Source organism: Euprymna scolopes, chromosome 13 (genome assembly GCF_053919585.1).
Source record: "Euprymna scolopes isolate OS-2025 chromosome 13, ASM5391958v1, whole genome shotgun sequence".
NCBI lineage: Eukaryota > Metazoa > Mollusca > Cephalopoda > Sepiida > Sepiolidae > Euprymna > Euprymna scolopes.
In genome coordinates, this window is record NC_136494.1 from 45,992,611 (window position 1) to 46,011,085 (window position 18,475).

The following is an 18,475-nucleotide window of genomic DNA, read 5'->3' on the forward strand; positions in this document are numbered from 1 at the left end:
ACTAGCCCTCACTACACGACCAGTCTAAACTAGCCCTCACTACACGACCAGTCTAAACAAGCCCTCACTACACGACCAGTCTAAACAAGCCCTCACTACACGACCAGTCTAAACTAGCCCTCACTACACGACCAGTCTAAACTAGCCCTCACTACACGACCAGTCTAAACTAGCCCTCACTACACGACCAGTCTAAACTAGCCCTCACTACACGACCAGTCTAAACTAGCCCTCACTACACGACCAGTCTAAACTAGCCCTCACTACACGACCAGTCTAAACTAGCCCTCACTACACGACCAGTCTAAACTACCCCTCACTACATGTCCAGTCTAAACTAGCCCTCACTACACGACCAGTCTAAACTAGCCCTCACTACATGACCAGTCTAAACTAGCCCTCACTACATGACCAGTCTAAACTAGCCCTCACTACACGACCAGTCTAAACTAGCCCTCACTACATGACCAGTCTAAACTAGCCCTCACTACATGACCAGTCTAAACTACCCCTCACTAAATGCCAGTCCAAACCAGTCCTCACTACATGACCAGTCTAAACTAGCCCTCACTACATGACCAGTCTAAACTAGCCCTCACTACATGACCAGTCTAAACTAGCCCTCACTAAATGCCAGTCCAAACCAGTCCTCACTACACGACCAGTCTAAACTAGCCCTCACTACATGACCAGTCTAAACTAGCCCTCACTACATGAACAGTCTAAACTAGCCCTCACTACATGACCAGTCTAAACTAGCCCTCACTACATGAGCAGTCTAAACTAGCCCTCACTACATGACCAGTCTAAACTACCCCTCACTAAATGCCAGTCCAAACCAGTCCTCACTACATGACCAGTCTAAACTAGCCCTCACTACATGACCAGTCTAAACTAGCCCTCACTACATGACCAGTCTAAACTAGCCCTCACTAAATGCCAGTCCAAACCAGTCCTCACTACACGACCAGTCTAAACTAGCCCTCACTACATGACCAGTCTAAACTAGCCCTCACTACATGAACAGTCTAAACTAGCCCTCACTACATGACCAGTCTAAACTAGCCCTCACTACATGACACTTCTAAACTAGCCCTCATTACATGACCAGTCTAAACAAGCCCTCACTACACGACCAGTCTAAACAAGCCCTCACTACACGACCAGTCTAAACTAGCCCTCACTACATGACACTTCTAAACTAGCCCTCACTACACGACCAGTCTAAACAAGCCCTCACTACACGACCAGTCTAAACAAGCCCTCACTACACGACCAGTCTAAACTAGCCCTCACTACACGACCAGTCTAAACTACCCCTCACTACACGACCAGTCTAAACTAGCCCTCACTACACGACCAGTCTAAACTAGCCCTCACTACACGACCAGTCTAAACTAGCCCTCACTACATGACCTCTCTAAACTAGCCCTCACTACATGACCAGTCTAAACTACCCCTCACTAAATGCCAGTCCAAACCAGTCCTCACTACATGACCAGTCTAAACTAGCCCTCACTACATGACCAGTCTAAACTAGCCCTCACTACATGACCAGTCTAAACTAGCCCTCACTAAATGCCAGTCCAAACCAGTCCTCACTACACGACCAGTCTAAACTAGCCCTCACTACATGACCAGTCTAAACTAGCCCTCACTACATGAACAGTCTAAACTAGCCCTCACTACATGACCAGTCTAAACTAGCCCTCACTACATGAGCAGTCTAAACTAGCCCTCACTACATGACCAGTCTAAACTACCCCTCACTAAATGCCAGTCCAAACCAGTCCTCACTACATGACCAGTCTAAACTAGCCCTCACTACATGACCAGTCTAAACTAGCCCTCACTACATGACCAGTCTAAACTAGCCCTCACTAAATGCCAGTCCAAACCAGTCCTCACTACATGACCAGTCTAAACTAGCCCTCACTACATGAGCAGTCTAAACTAGCCCTCACTACATGACCAGTCTAAACTACCCCTCACTAAATGCCAGTCCAAACCAGTCCTCACTACATGACCAGTCTAAACTAGCCCTCACTACATGACCAGTCTAAACTAGCCCTCACTACATGAACAGTCTAAACTAGCCCTCACTACATGACCAGTCTAAACTAGCCCTCACTACATGAACAGTCTAAACTAGCCCTCACTACATGACCAGTTTAAACTAGCCCTCACTACATGACCAGTCTAAACTAGCCCTCACTACATGACCAGTCTAAACTACCCCTCACTAAATGCCAGTCCAAACCAGTCCTCACTACATGACCAGTCTAAACTAGCCCTCACTACATGACCAGTCTAAACTAGCCCTCACTACATGACCAGTCTAAACTAGCCCTCACTAAATGCCAGTCCAAACCAGTCCTCACTACACGACCAGTCTAAACTAGCCCTCACTACATGACCAGTCTAAACTAGCCCTCACTACATGAACAGTCTAAACTAGCCCTCACTACATGACCAGTCTAAACTAGCCCTCACTACATGAGCAGTCTAAACTAGCCCTCACTACATGACCAGTCTAAACTACCCCTCACTACATGACACTTCTAAACTAGCCCTCACTACATGACACTTCTAAACTAGCCCTCACTACATGACCAGTCTAAACTAGCCCTCACTACACGACCAGTCTAAACTAGCCCTCACTACACGACCAGTCTAAACTAGCCCTCACTACACGACCAGTCTAAACTAGACCTCACTTCACGACCAGTCTAAACTAGCCCTCACTACACGACCAGTCTTAACTAGCCCTCACTACACGACCAGTCTAAACTAGCCCTCACTACACGACCAATCTAAACTAGCCCTCACTACACGTCCAGTCTAAACTAACTCTCACTAAATGCCAGTCCAAACCAGTCCTCACTACATGACCAGTCTAAACTAGCCCTCACTACATGACAAGTCTAAACTAGCCCTACCTAAATGCCAGTCCAAACCAGTCCTCACTACACGACCAGTCTAAACTAGCCCTCACTACATGACCAGTCTAAACTAGCCCTCACTACATGACCAGTCTAAACTAGCCCTCACTACATGACCAGTCTAAACTAGCCCTCACTACATGACCAGTCTAAACTAGCCCTCACTACATGACCAGTCTAAACTAGCCCTCACTACATGACCAGTCTAAACTAGCCCTCACTACACGACCAGTCTAAACTAGCCCTCACTACATGACCAGTCTAAACTAGCCCTCACTACATGACCAGTCTAAACTAGCCCTCACTACACGACCAGTCTAAACTAGCCCTCACTACACGACCAGTCTAAACTAGCCCTCACTACACGACCAGTCTAAACTAGCCCTCACTACACAACCAGTCTAAACTAGCCCTCACTACATGACCAGTCTAAACTAGCCCTCACTACATGACCAGTCTAAACTAGCCCTCATTACACGACCAGTCTAAACTAGCCCTCACTACATGACCAGTCTAAACTAGCCCTCACTAAATGCCAGTCTAAACTAGCCCTCACTACATGACTAGTCTAAACTAGCCCTCACTAAATACCAGTCTAAACTAGCCCTCACTACATGACCAGTCTAAACTAGCCCTCACTACATGTCCAGTCTAAACTAACCCTCACTAAATGCAAGTCCAAACCAGTCCTCACTACATGACCAGTCTAAACTAGCCCTCACTACATGACCAGTCTAAACTAGCCCTCACTACATGACCAGTCTAAACTAGCCCTCACTATATGACCAGTCTAAACTAGCCCTCACTACATGAACAGTCTAAACTAGCCCTCACTACACGACCAGTCTAAGCTAGCCCTCACTACATGTCCAGTCTAAACTAACTCTCACTAAATGCCAGTCCAAACCAGTCTTCACTACATGACCAGTCTAAACTAGCCCTCACTACATGACCAGTCTAAACTAGCCCTCACTACATGACCAGTCTAAACTAGCCCTCACTACATGACCAGTCTAAACTAGCCCTCACTACATGACCAGTCTTAACTAGCCCTCACTACATGACCAGTCTAAACTAACCCTCACTACATGACCAGTCTAAACTAGCCCTCACTAAATACCAGTCTAAACTAGCCCTCACTACACGACCAGTCTAAACTAGCCCTCACTATATGTCCAGTCTAAACTAACCCTCACTAAATGCCAGTCCAAACGAGTCCTCACTACATGACCAGTCTAAACTAGCCCTCACTACATGACCAGTCTAAACTAGCCCTCACTACATGACCAGCCTAAACTAGCCCTCACTAAATGCCAGTCCAAACCAGTCCTCACTACATGACCAGTCTAAACTAGCCCTCACTACATGACCAGTCTAAACTAGCCCTCACTACATGACCAGTCTAAACTAGCCCTCACTACATGACCAGTTTAAACTAGCCCTCACTACATGACCAGTCTAAACTAGCCCTCACTACATGACCAGTCTAAACTAGCCCTCACTACATGACCAGTCTAAACTAGCCCTCACTACATGACCAGTCTAAACTAGCCCTCACTACATGACCAGTTTAAACTAGCCCTCACTACATGACCAGTCAAAACTAGCCCTCACTACATGACCAGTTTAAACTAGCCCTCACTACATGACCAGTCTAAACTAGCCCTCACTAAATACCAGTCTCAACTAGCCCTCACTACACGACCAGTCTAAACTAGCCCTCACTACATGTCCAGTCTAAACTAACCCTCCCTAAATGCCAGTCCAAACCAGTCCTCACTACATGACCAGTCTAAACTAGCCCTCACTACATGACCAGTCTAAACTTGCCCACACTAAATACCAGTCTAAACTAGCCCTCACTAAATACCAGTCTAAACTAGCCCTCACTACACGACCAGTCTAAACTAGCCCTCACTACATGTCCAGTCTAAACTAGCCCTCACTACATGACCAGTCTAAACTAGCCCTCACTACATGACCAGTCTAAACTAGCCCTCACTACATGACCAGTCTAAACTAGCCCTCACTACATGACCAGTCTAAACTAGCCCTCACTACATGACCAGTCTAAACTAGCCCTCACTACATGACCAGTCTAAACTAGCCCTCACTACACGACCAGTCTAAACTAGCCCTCACTACATGACCAGTCTAAACTAGCCCTCACTACATGACCAGTCTAAACTAGCCCTCACTACATGACTAGTCTAAACTAGCCCTCACTACCCGACCAGTCTAAACTAGCCCTCACTACATGACCAGACTAAACTAGCCCTCACTACATGACAAGTCTAAACTAATCCTCAATACATGACCAGTCTAAACTCGCCCTCACTACATGACCAGTCTAAACTAGCCCTCACTACATGACCAGTCTAAACTAGCCCTCACTACACGACCAGTCTAAACTAGCCCTCACTACATGACCAGTCTAAACTAGCTCTCACTACATGACCAGTCTAAACTAGCCCTCACTACATGACCAGTCTAAACTAGCCCTCACAACATGACCAGTCTAAACTAGCCCTCACTAAATACCAGTCTAAACTAGCCCTCACTACACGACCAGTCTAAACTAGCCCTCACTACATGTCCAGTCTAAACTAACCCTCACTAAATTCCAGTCCAAACCAGTCCTCACTACATGACCAGTCTAAACTAGCCCTCACTACATGACCAGTCTAAACTAGCCCTCACTACATGACCAGCCTAAACTAGCCCTCACTAAATGCCAGTCCAAACCAGTCCTCACTACATGACCAGTCTAAACTAGCCCTCACTACATGACCAGTCTAAACTAGCCCTCACTACATGACCAGTCTAAACTAGCCCTCACTACATGACACTTCTAAACTAGCCCTCACTACATGACCAGCCTAAACTAGCCCTCACTAAATGCCAGTCCAAACCAGTCCTCACTACATGACCAGTCTAAACTAGCCCTCACTACATGACCAGTCTAAACTAGCCCTCACTACATGACTAGTCTAAACAAGCCCTCACTACATGACCAGTCTAAACTAGCCCTCACTACATGACCAGTCTAAACTAGCCCTCACTACATGACCAGTCTAAACTAGCCCTCACTACATGACAAGTCTAAACTAGCCCTCACTACATGACCAGTCTAAACTAGCCCTCACTACATGACCAGTCTAAACTAGCCCTCACTACATGACCAGTCTAAACTAGCCCTCACTACATGACCAGTCTAAACTAGCCCTCACTACATGACCAGTCTAAACTAGCCCTCACTACATGACCAGTCTAAACTAGCTCTCACTACATGACCAGTCTAAACTAGCCCTCACTACATGACCAGTCTAAACTAGCCCTCACAACATGACCCGTCTAAACTAGCCCTCACTAAATACCAGTCTAAACTAGCCCTCACTACACGACCAGTCTAAACTAGCCCTCACTACATGTCCAGTCTAAACTAACCCTCACTAAATGCCAGTCCAAACCAGTCCTCACTACATGACCAGTCTAAACTAGCCCTCACTACATGACCAGTCTAAACTAGCCCTCACTACATGACCAGCCTAAACTAGCCCTCACTAAATGCCAGTCCAAACCAGTCCTCACTACATGACCAGTCTAAACTAGCCCTCACTACATGACCAGTCTAAACTAGCCCTCACTACATGACCAGTCTAAACTAGCCCTCACTACATGACACTTCTAAACTAGCCCTCACTACATGACCAGCCTAAACTAGCCCTCACTAAATGCCAGTCCAAACCAGTCCTCACTACATGACCAGTCTAAACTAGCCCTCACTACATGACCAGTCTAAACTAGCCCTCACTACATGACCAGTCTAAACAAGCCCTCACTACATGACCAGTCTAAACTAGCCCTCACTACATGACCAGTCTAAACTAGCCCTCACTACATGACCAGTCTAAACTAGCCCTCACTACATGACACTTCTAAACTAGCCCTCACTACATGACCAGCCTAAACTAGCCCTCACTAAATGCCAGTCCAAACCAGTCCTCACTACATGACCAGTCTAAACTAGCCCTCACTACATGACCAGTCTAAACTAGCCCTCACTACATGACCAGTCTAAACAAGCCCTCACTACATGACCAGTCTAAACTAGCCCTCACTACATGACCAGTCTAAACTAGCCCTCACTACATGACCAGTCTAAACTAGCCCTCACTACATGACCAGTCTAAACTAGCCCTCACTACATGACCAGTCTAAACTAGCCCTCACTACATGACCAGTCTAAACTAGCCCTCACTACATGACCAGTCTAAACTAGCCCTCACTACATGACAAGTCTAAACTAGCCCTCACTACATGACCAGTCTTAACTAGCCCTCACTACATGACCAGTCTAAACTAGCCCTCACTACATGACCAGTCTAAACTAGCCCTCACTACATGACCAGTCTTAACTAGCCCTCACTACATGACCAGTCTAAACTAGCCCTCACTACATGACCAGTCTAAACTAGCCCTCACTACATGACCAGTCTAAACTAGCCCTCACTACATGACCAGTCTAAACTAGCCCTCACTACATGACCAGTCTAAACTAGCCCTCACTACATGACCAGTCTAAACTAGCCCTCACTACATGACCAGTCTAAACTAGCCCTCACTACATGACCAGTCTAAACTAGCCCTCACTACATGACCAGTCTAAACTAGCCCTCACTACATGACAAGTCTAAACTAGCCCTCACTACATGACCAGTCTAAACTAGCCCTCACTACATGACCAGTCTAAACTAGCCCTCACTACATGACCAGTCTAAACTAGCCCTCACTACATGACCAGTCTAAACTAGCCCTCACTACATGACCAGTCTAAACTAGCCCTCACTACATGACCAGTCTAAACTAGCCCTCACTACACGACCAGTCTAAACTAGCCCTCACTACATGACCAGTCTAAACTAGCCCTCACTACATGACCAGTCTAAACTAGCCCTCACTACATGACCAGCCTAAACTAGCCCTCACTAAATGCCAGTCCAAACCAGTCCTCACTACATGACCAGTCTAAACTAGCCCTCACTACATGACCAGTCTAAACTAGCCCTCACTACATGACCAGCCTAAACTAGCCCTCACTAAATGCCAGTCCAAACCAGTCCTCACTACATGACCAGTCTAAACTAGCCCTCACTACATGACCAGTCTAAACTAGCCCTCACTACATGACCAGTCTAAACTAGCCCTCACTACATGACCAGTCTAAACTAGCCCTCACTACATGACCAGTCTAAACTAGCCCTCACTACATGACCAGTCTAAACTAGCCCTCACTACATGAACAGTCTAAACTAGCCCTCACTACATGACCAGCCTAAACTAGCCCTCACTACATGACCAGTCTAAACTAGCCCTCACTACATGACCAGTCTAAACTAGCCCTCACTACATGACCAGTCTAAACTAGCCCTCACTACATGACCAGTCTAAACTAGCCCTCACTACATGACCAGTCTAAACTAGCCCTCACTACATGACCAGTCTAAACTAGCCCTCACTACATGACCAGTCTAAACTAGCCCTCACTACATGACCAGTCTAAACTAGCCCTCACTACATGACCAGTCTAAACTAGCCCTCACTACACGACCAGTCTAAACTAGCCCTCACTACATGACCAGTCTAAACTAGCCCTCACTACATGAACAGTCTAAACTAGCCCTCACTACATGACCAGCCTAAACTAGCCCTCACTAAATGCCAGTCCAAACCAGTCCTCACTACATGACCAGTCTAAACTAGCCCTCACTACATGACCAGTCTAAACTAGCCCTCACTACATGACCAGTCTAAACTAGCCCTCACTACATGACCAGTCTAAACTAGCCCTCACTACATGACCAGCCTAAACTAGCCCTCACTAAATGCCAGTCCAAACCAGTCCTCACTACATGACCAGTCTAAACTAGCCCTCACTACATGACCAGTCTAAACTAGCCCTCACTACATGACCAGTCTAAACTAGCCCTCACTACATGAACAGTCTAAACTAGCCCTCACTACATGACCAGTCTAAACTAGCCCTCACTACATGACCAGTCTAAACTAGCCCTCACTACATGACCAGTCTAAACAAGCCCTCACTACATGACCAGTCTAAACTAGCCCTCACTACATGACCAGTCTAAACTAGCCCTCACTACATGACCAGTCTAAACTAGCCCTCACTACATGACCAGCCTAAACTAGCCCTCACTACATGACCAGTCTAAACTAGCCCTCACTACATGACCAGTCTAAACTAGCCCTCACTACATGACCAGTCTAAACTAGCCCTCACTACATGACCAGTCTAAACTAGCCCTCACTACATGACCAGTCTAAACAAGCCCTCACTACATGACCAGTCTAAACTAGCCCTCACTACATGACCAGTCTAAACTAGCCCTCACTACATGACCAGCCTAAACTAGCCCTCACTAAATGCCAGTCCAAACCAGTCCTCACTACATGACCAGTCCAAACTAGCCCTCACTACATGACCAGTCTAAACTAGCCCTCACTACATGACCAGTCTAAACTAGCCCTCACTACATGAACAGTCTAAACTAGCCCTCACTACATGACCAGTCTAAACTAGCCCTCACTACATGACCAGTCTAAACTAGCCCTCACTACATGACCAGTCTAAACAAGCCCTCACTACATGACCAGTCTAAACTAGCCCTCACTACATGACCAGTCTAAACTAGCCCTCACTACATGACCAGTCTAAACTAGCCCTCACTACATGACCAGCCTAAACTAGCCCTCACTACATGACCAGTCTAAACTAGCCCTCACTACATGACCAGTCTAAACTAGCCCTCACTACATGACCAGTCTAAACTAGCCCTCACTACATGACCAGTCTAAACTAGCCCTCACTACATGACCAGTCTAAACAAGCCCTCACTACATGACCAGTCTAAACTAGCCCTCACTACATGACCAGTCTAAACTAGCCCTCACTACATGACCAGCCTAAACTAGCCCTCACTAAATGCCAGTCCAAACCAGTCCTCACTACATGACCAGTCCAAACTAGCCCTCACTACATGACCAGTCTAAACTAGCCCTCACTACATGACCAGTCTAAACTAGCCCTCACTACATGAACAGTCTAAACTAGCCCTCACTACATGACCAGTCTAAACTAGCCCTCACTACATGACCAGTCTAAACTAGCCCTCACTACATAACCAGTCTAAACAAGCCCTCACTACATGACCAGTCTAAACTTGCCCTCACTACATGACCAGTCTAAACTAGCCCTCACTACATGACCAGTCTAAACTAGCCCTCACTACATGACCAGCCTAAACTAGCCCTCACTACATGACCAGTCTAAACTAGCCCTCACTACATGACCAGTCTAAACTAGCCCTCACTACATGAACAGTCTAAACTAGCCCTCACTACATGACCAGTCTAAACTAGCCCTCACTACATGACCAGTCTAAACAAGCCCTCACTACATGACCAGTCTAAACTAGCCCTCACTACATGAACAGTCTAAACTAGCCCTCACTACATGACCAGCCTAAACTAGCCCTCACTACATGACCAGTCTAAACTAGCCCTCACTACATGACCAGTCTAAACTAGCCCTCACTACATGACCAGTCTAAACTAGCCCTCACTACATGACCAGTCTAAACTAGCCCTCACTACATGACCAGTCTAAACTAGCCCTCACTACATGACCAGTCTAAACTAGCCCTCACTACATGACCAGTCTAAACTAGCCCTCACTACATGACCAGTCTAAACTAGCCCTCACTACATGACCAGTCTAAACTAGCCCTCACTACATGACCAGTCTAAACTAGCCCTCACTACACGACCAGTCTAAACTAGCCCTCACTACATGACCAGTCTAAACTAGCCCTCACTACATGACCAGTCTAAACTAGCCCTCACTACATGACCCGTCTAAACTAGCCCTCACTACATGATCAGATTGTGCTAGCCTGCAAATATAGCTAGACTAAGTTTGCTATACAGACGCAGCCATCCCTGCATGCACAGCCAGACGCAGCCATCCCTCGATGCATGGCCAGACGCAGCCATCCCTCGATGCATGGCCAGACGCAGCAATCCCTCGATGCATGGCCAGACGCAGCCATCCCTCGATGCACGGCCAGACGCAGCCATCCTTCGATGCACGGCCAGACGCAGCCATCCCCTGATGCACGGCCAGACGCAGCCATCCCTAGATGCACGGCCAGACGCAGCCATCCCTAGATGCACGGCCAGACGCAGCCATCCCTAGATGCATGGCCAGACGCAGCAATCCCTACATGCAAGTCCAGACGCAGCCATCCATCGATGCACGGCCACACGCAGCCATCCCTCCATGCACGCCCAGATGCAGCCATCCATCGATGCATGGCCAGACGCAGCCATCCCTCCGTGTACGCCAGACGCAGCCATCCCTCCATCCATGGCCAGACACAGCTTAACTGCTACAAAAATCCATGTGAAGTTCTCATCCCATATGTTCATATGTTTATGCTATACAACATTTTGGCAAGTTTCATATAAGGTTATCATTCAATATTTTACACCTGTAATTACTCCACTCATATTTTTTCTTTTCTTATCAGGCTAAAACCAAACTGGATGTTGTATCTGAAAATATTACAGATGCTGTCAAAAAGCAAAACCAAAGTAAGTTTTTTCTTTCTTTTGCATTTTTTTAAGAATTGTTCACAATATTTCATAAGATGTGACCAGAAGTTTTCATGCTTTCCGTCTAAAATCTGGTTTAATGATGGACCCCTTCAAATATGAGTATATTGCCCCTGTATCTCTGTCCTACGAGGGTGAATGGGGTTTCCCCTCTCATATTTCCCATTGAATTGGACTCTACGATGGGTGGAGAGCAGAGACAAAATTTATATGAAATCAACCAAGAGACCTCACACCAAGTTTGATTCAGACACTGAAAATAGAGAAAACTTCTCCGGATTCATTCTTCTGGACATTGACAAAACTATCCCCATTTTTAATACAAAAGGGTAATTTCTACAAAAATAATACCCAAAGCAGTTAAAAATTTACAAAATTGGACACTCTTAGTGGATGTAGAAAAAAAAAGATCTGCCAATATTCTACTGAAAATGGAAAAATTTCATGACAAAAAAATTAAGACCTATTCTTATGGAAAAATGAATACATCAAAGGCTGTTATTTGAAACAAAGAACTATCTATTGATGAAATAAAAAAGGAACTAAAATCCCATAAAAAGTATCCATTATAAAGAACTAGCAGGGCTATCCGGTGTTGCTCGGAGCTGTATAAAACTGAGGAAAATGAAGTTGATTTTGAACATACGTTGTTCTTAGGATAGAGGAATTTTTGATGTCTATGTATCATTTGCTATCTCGAACAAAAGAATATTTTACCTACCCTAGAATGGGTATTACACAACATATGTATGAAAAATATTCAGGGGTCATAATAGGGGTCAAAGTTAAAAAACAATTGACCTCTTCCAAATTACTCAGAAAATTTCTGGTCTAAACATTTAAAATTTTACATAAAGGAGATAGGGCAAGCTTTTTAATTCGTTTGAGTCAAAAAATTTTAGTTATCAATATATAAATGTATGTATGTATGTTTGCATGTCTGCCTACCAAGGTCAGTATGATTTTGAAGTTCGACCTTTCAGACGACAAATATCGAAAAATTGGCTAAAAACATTAATATCTTCACCTTCAACTGGGCACTTTTCTACAGGAGGATGGGGGGTCGCCGATATTTTTGAAAGTCATCCTCTCCTTTTAATTGTCTAGCCTTGATTTAAACCTACGTCACTTCCGGTTTGGTGGTGGTCGTCAGGTTCCGCCCCCCCCCCCCGTTCTTTTCCTCCTTCACAGTACGGGTGCGAGCCTGCCTTCCTACTACCACTTTTTTTTTTTTCTGCTCAACATACACATCCAAACACCCAGGCAACGCCAGGCTGAAATGCTAGTATGAAATAAAGTAATTTCATGATTGCAAATTCATAATGATTGGTTCATTAGTTTAGAAGTAAATTTAATACATACAAATACACAAATATATACACATACTTAAAATTTTTAATGATCGGTTAATTAGTTTAAGAGTGAATCCAATACATAGAATTATATAAACATATACACATACTTAATGTCCATAATGATCGGGTTATTAGTTTAGGAGTGAATCCAATACATACAATTATATAAACATATACACATACTTAATGTCCATAATGATCGGGTTATTAGTTTAGGAGTGAATCCAATACATACAATTATATAAACATATACACATACTTAATGTCCATAATGATCGGGTTATTAGTTTAGGAGTGAATCCAATACATACAAATATATAAACATATACATACTTGAAATTCATAATGATCTGTTAATTGATAATACTATTTAAGTATGTTAATGACTACCTGATTATTTGGCTAAGATCAAAGTGTAGTATCTGTTCTCATTTCAGCAACTTTATCACCCCCCCCCCCCCCAAAAAAAAAATAAATTAATGGATTTTTACTAATACTAAACACAAACACAAGAGATGATGCTTGGGAGATTGTTTTCTGACAATAGGATGGACACTACTTACGTGAGTTTTGGAATATGACAAATAAAGGCAAAATATATTCCATGTCGATTTTTTTAATGTATTTTTGTTTTTTAAGGAGGAGATAATGCCTGATAGGAAACTACTTGGTTACTTAATCTTTTGGCTAAAATCAAAGTGTAGTATCTGTTCTCAGCATTCTAACCTCCAACCACCAAAAAGAAACTAACGATTATCACATTTTAACTAATACTAAACACAGACACAGGATATAATGCTTCGGAGATTGCTTTGTGACAACAGTACAGACACTAATTATGTGATTTTTGGAATATGACGAATAAAGACAAAATATATTCCGTGTGGATCTTTTATGTATTTTTTTTTTTTAAGGAAAAGATAATGCCTGATAGGAAACTACTTGATTACTTGGTCTTCTGGCTAAAATTAAAGTGTAGTATCTGTTCTCAGTAGTGTAGTGACTTTATCTCTCCCCCCAAAACACAGGATGGGTAGCATATTTACATAATAATAAATGAAAAAAGTGGAGGTAATGCATGGGAGAATTGCCTTGTGACAATAAAACACACTACCGTCACCTTTAAATGAAGAATTAACAATCTCAATGTAAGCAATATGAAATGACTAGTTAAACTAAAGAGAAATGATGTAGGTAATAATTATTCGACACCCAATAATTAATCATTCGACACCCCATAATTAATCATTCAACGCCCAATAATTAATCATTCAACACCCAATAATTAATCATACAACACCCAATAATTAATCATTCAATGCCCAATAATTAATCATTCAACGCCCATTAATTAATCATTCGACACCCAATAATTAATCATTCGACACCCAATAATTAATCATTCAACACCCATTAATTAATCATTCGACACCCAATAATTAATCATTCAACACCCAATAATTAATCATTCAACACCCAATAATTAATCATTCAACGCCCAATAATTAATCATTCGAAACCCAATAATTAATCATTCGACACCCAATAATTAATCATTCGACACCCAATAATTAATAATTCGACACCCAATAATTAATCATTCGACGCCCAATAATTAATCATTCGACACCCAATAATTAATCATTCGACACCCAATAATTAATCATTCGACACCCAATAATTAATCATTCGACACCCAATAATTAATCATTCGACACCCAATAATTAATCATTCGACACCCAATAATTAATCATTCGACACCCATTAATTAATCATTCGACACCCATTAATTAATCATTCGACACCCAATAATTAATCATTCGACACCCACTAATTAATCATTCGACACCCAATAATTAATCATTCAACGCCCAATAATTAATCATTCAACGTCCATTAATTAATCATTTGACACCCAATAATTAATCATTCGACACCCAATAATTAATCATTCGACACCCAATAATTAATCATTCGACGCCCAATAATAAATCATTCGATTCCCAATAATTAATCATTCAACGCCCATTAATTAATCATTTGACACCCAATAATTAATCATTCAACACAATGGGTGTTGAATGATTAATTATTGGGTGTCAAATTAATCATTTGACACCCAATAATTAATCATTCAACGCCCAATAATTAATCATTCGACACCCAATAATTAATCATTTGACGCCCAATAATTAATCATTCAACGCCCAATAATTAATCATTCGACACCCAATAATTAATCATTCAACGCCCAATAATTAATCATTCAACACCCAATAATTAATCATTCAACGCCCAATAATTAATCATTCAACACCCAATAATTAATCATTTGACACCCAATAATTAATCATTCAACGCCCATTAATTAATCATTTGACACCCAATAATTAATCATTCAACGCCCAATAATTAATCATTCGACACCCAATAATTAATCATTCAACACCCAATAATTAATCATTCGACACCCAATAATTAATCATTTGACGCCCAATAATTAATCATTCGACACCCAATAATTAATCATTTGACGCCCAATAATTAATCATTCAACGCCCAATAATTAATCATTCAACACCCAATAATAAATCATTCGACGCCCAATAATTAATCATTCGACACCCAATAATTAATCATTCAACACCCAATAATTAATCATTCGACACCCAATAATTAATCATTCAACACCCAATAATAAATCATTCGACGCCCAATAATTAATCATTCAACACCCAATAATTAATCATTCAATACCCAATAATTAATCATTCGACACCCAATAATTAATCATTTGACACCCAATAATTAATCATTCGACGCCCAATAATTAATCATTAAACACCCAATAATTAATCATTCAACACCCAATAATTAATCATTCGACACCCAATAATTAATCATTCAACACCCAATAATTAATCATTTGACACCCAATAATTAATCATTCGACACCCAATAATTAATCATTCAACACCCAATAATTAATCATTCGACGCCCAATAATTAATCATTCGACGCCCAATAATTAATCATTCGACACCCAATAATTAATCATTCAACACCCAATAATTAATCATTTGACACCCAATAATTAATCATTCGACACCCAATAATTAATCATTCAACACCCAATAATTAATCATTCAACACCCAATAATTAATCATTCGACACCCAATAATTAATCATTCAACACCCAATAATTAATCATTCAGCACCCAATAATTAATCATTCAACACCCAATAATTAATCATTCAACACCCAATAATTAATCATTCAACACCCAATAATTAATCATTTGACACCCAATAATTAATCATTCAACGCCCATTAATTAATCATTTGACACCCAATAATTAATCATTAAACACCCAATAATTAATCATTCAACACCCAATAATTAATCATTCAACGCCCATTAATTAATCATTTGACACCCAATAATTAATCATTCAACACCCAATAATTAATTATTCAACGCCCATTAATTAATCATTTGACACCCAATAATTAATCATTCAACACCCAATAATTAATCATTCAACGCCCATTAATTAATCATTTGACACCCAATAATTAATCATTCAACACCCAATAATTAATCATTCAACGCCCATTAATTAATCATTTGACACCCAATAATTAATCATTCAACACCCAATAATTAATCATTCAACACCCAATAATTAATCATTCAACACCCAATAATTAATCATTCAACGCCCAATAATTAATCATTCGACACCCAATAATTAATCATTTGACACCCAATAATTAATCATTCAACGCCCAATAATTAATCATTTGACACCCAATAATTAATCATTCAACACCCAATAATTAATCATTCAACACCCAATAATTAATCATTTGACACCCAATAATTAATCATTCAACACCCAATAATTAATCATTCAACACCCAATAATTAATCATTCAACACCCAATAATTAATCATTCAACACCCAATAATTAATCATTCAACACCCAATAATTAATCATTTGACACCCAATAATTAATCATTCAACGCCCAATAATTAATCATTTGACACCCAATAATTAATCATTCAACACCCAATAATTAATCATTCAACACCCAATAATAAATCATTCGACACCCAATAATTAATCATTCAACACCCAATAATTAATCATTCAACACCCAATAATTAATCATTCAACACCCAATAATTAATCATTCAACGCCCATTAATTAATCATTTGACACCCAATAATTAATCATTCAACACCCAATAATTAATCATTCAACGCCCATTAATTAATCATTTGACACCCAATAATTAATCATTCAACACCCAATAATTAATCATTCAACACCCAATAATTAATCATTCAACACCCAATAATTAATCATTCAACGCCCAATAATTAATCATTCGACACCCAATAATTAATCATTTGACACCCAATAATTAATAATTCAACGGCCAATAATTAATCATTTGACACCCAATAATTAATCATTCAACACCCAATAATTAATCATTCAACACCCAATAATTAATCATTTGACACCCAATAATTAATCATTCAACACCCAATAATTAATCATTCAACACCCAATAATTAATCATTCAACATCCAATAATTAATCATTTGACACCCAATAATTAATCATTCAACGCCCATTAATTAATCATTTGACACCCAATAATTAATCATTCAACGCCCAATAATTAATCATTCGACACCCAATAATTAATCATTCAACACCCAATAATAAATCATTCGACGCCCAATAATTAATCATTCAACACCCAATAATTAATCATTCAACACCCAATAATTAATCATTCGACACCCAATAATTAATCATTTGACGCCCAATAATTAATCATTTGACACCCAATAATTAATCATTCGACACCCAATAATTAATCATTCGACACCCAATAATTAATCATTCGACACCCAATAATTAATCATTCAACGCCCAATAATTAATCATTCAACGCCCAATAATTAATCATTCAACACCCAATAATTAATCATTCAACACCCAATAATTAATCATTCGACACCCATTAATTAATCATTCGACACCCATTAATTAATCATTCGCCACCCATTAATTAATCATTCGCCACCCAATAATTAATCATTCGCCACCCAATAATTAATCATTCGCCACCCAATAATTAATCATTCGACACCCAATAATTTATCATTCGACACCCAATAATTAATCATTCGACACCCAATAATTAATCATTCAACGTCCATTAATTAATCATTTTACACCCAATAATTAATCATTCGACGACCAATAATTAATCATTCGACACCCAATAATTAATCATTCGATTCCCAATAATTAATCATTCAACGCCCATTAATTAATCATTTGACACCCAATAATTAATCATTCAACGCCCATTAATTAATCATTTGACACCCAATAATTAATCATTTGACACCCAATAATTAATCATTCGACACCCAATAATTAATCATTCGAC

General features: G+C 41.0%; 1 protein-coding gene across 6 annotated transcripts in view; it reads left to right on the forward strand.

The window, feature by feature from the left end:
• LOC145292005 (prominin-1-like) overlaps window positions 1–18,475 on the forward strand; it is a gene marked incomplete at its 5' end in the record, with an annotated part of 563,543 nt that overhangs the window by 73,049 nt on the left and 472,019 nt on the right. For all 6 annotated transcript variants that reach the window (XM_080137986.1, XM_080137989.1, XM_080137988.1 and 3 more), the window contains 1 exon segment: window positions 11,552–11,615. In XM_080137986.1, the coding sequence (XP_079994112.1) occupies window positions 11,552–11,615 (64 nt within the window).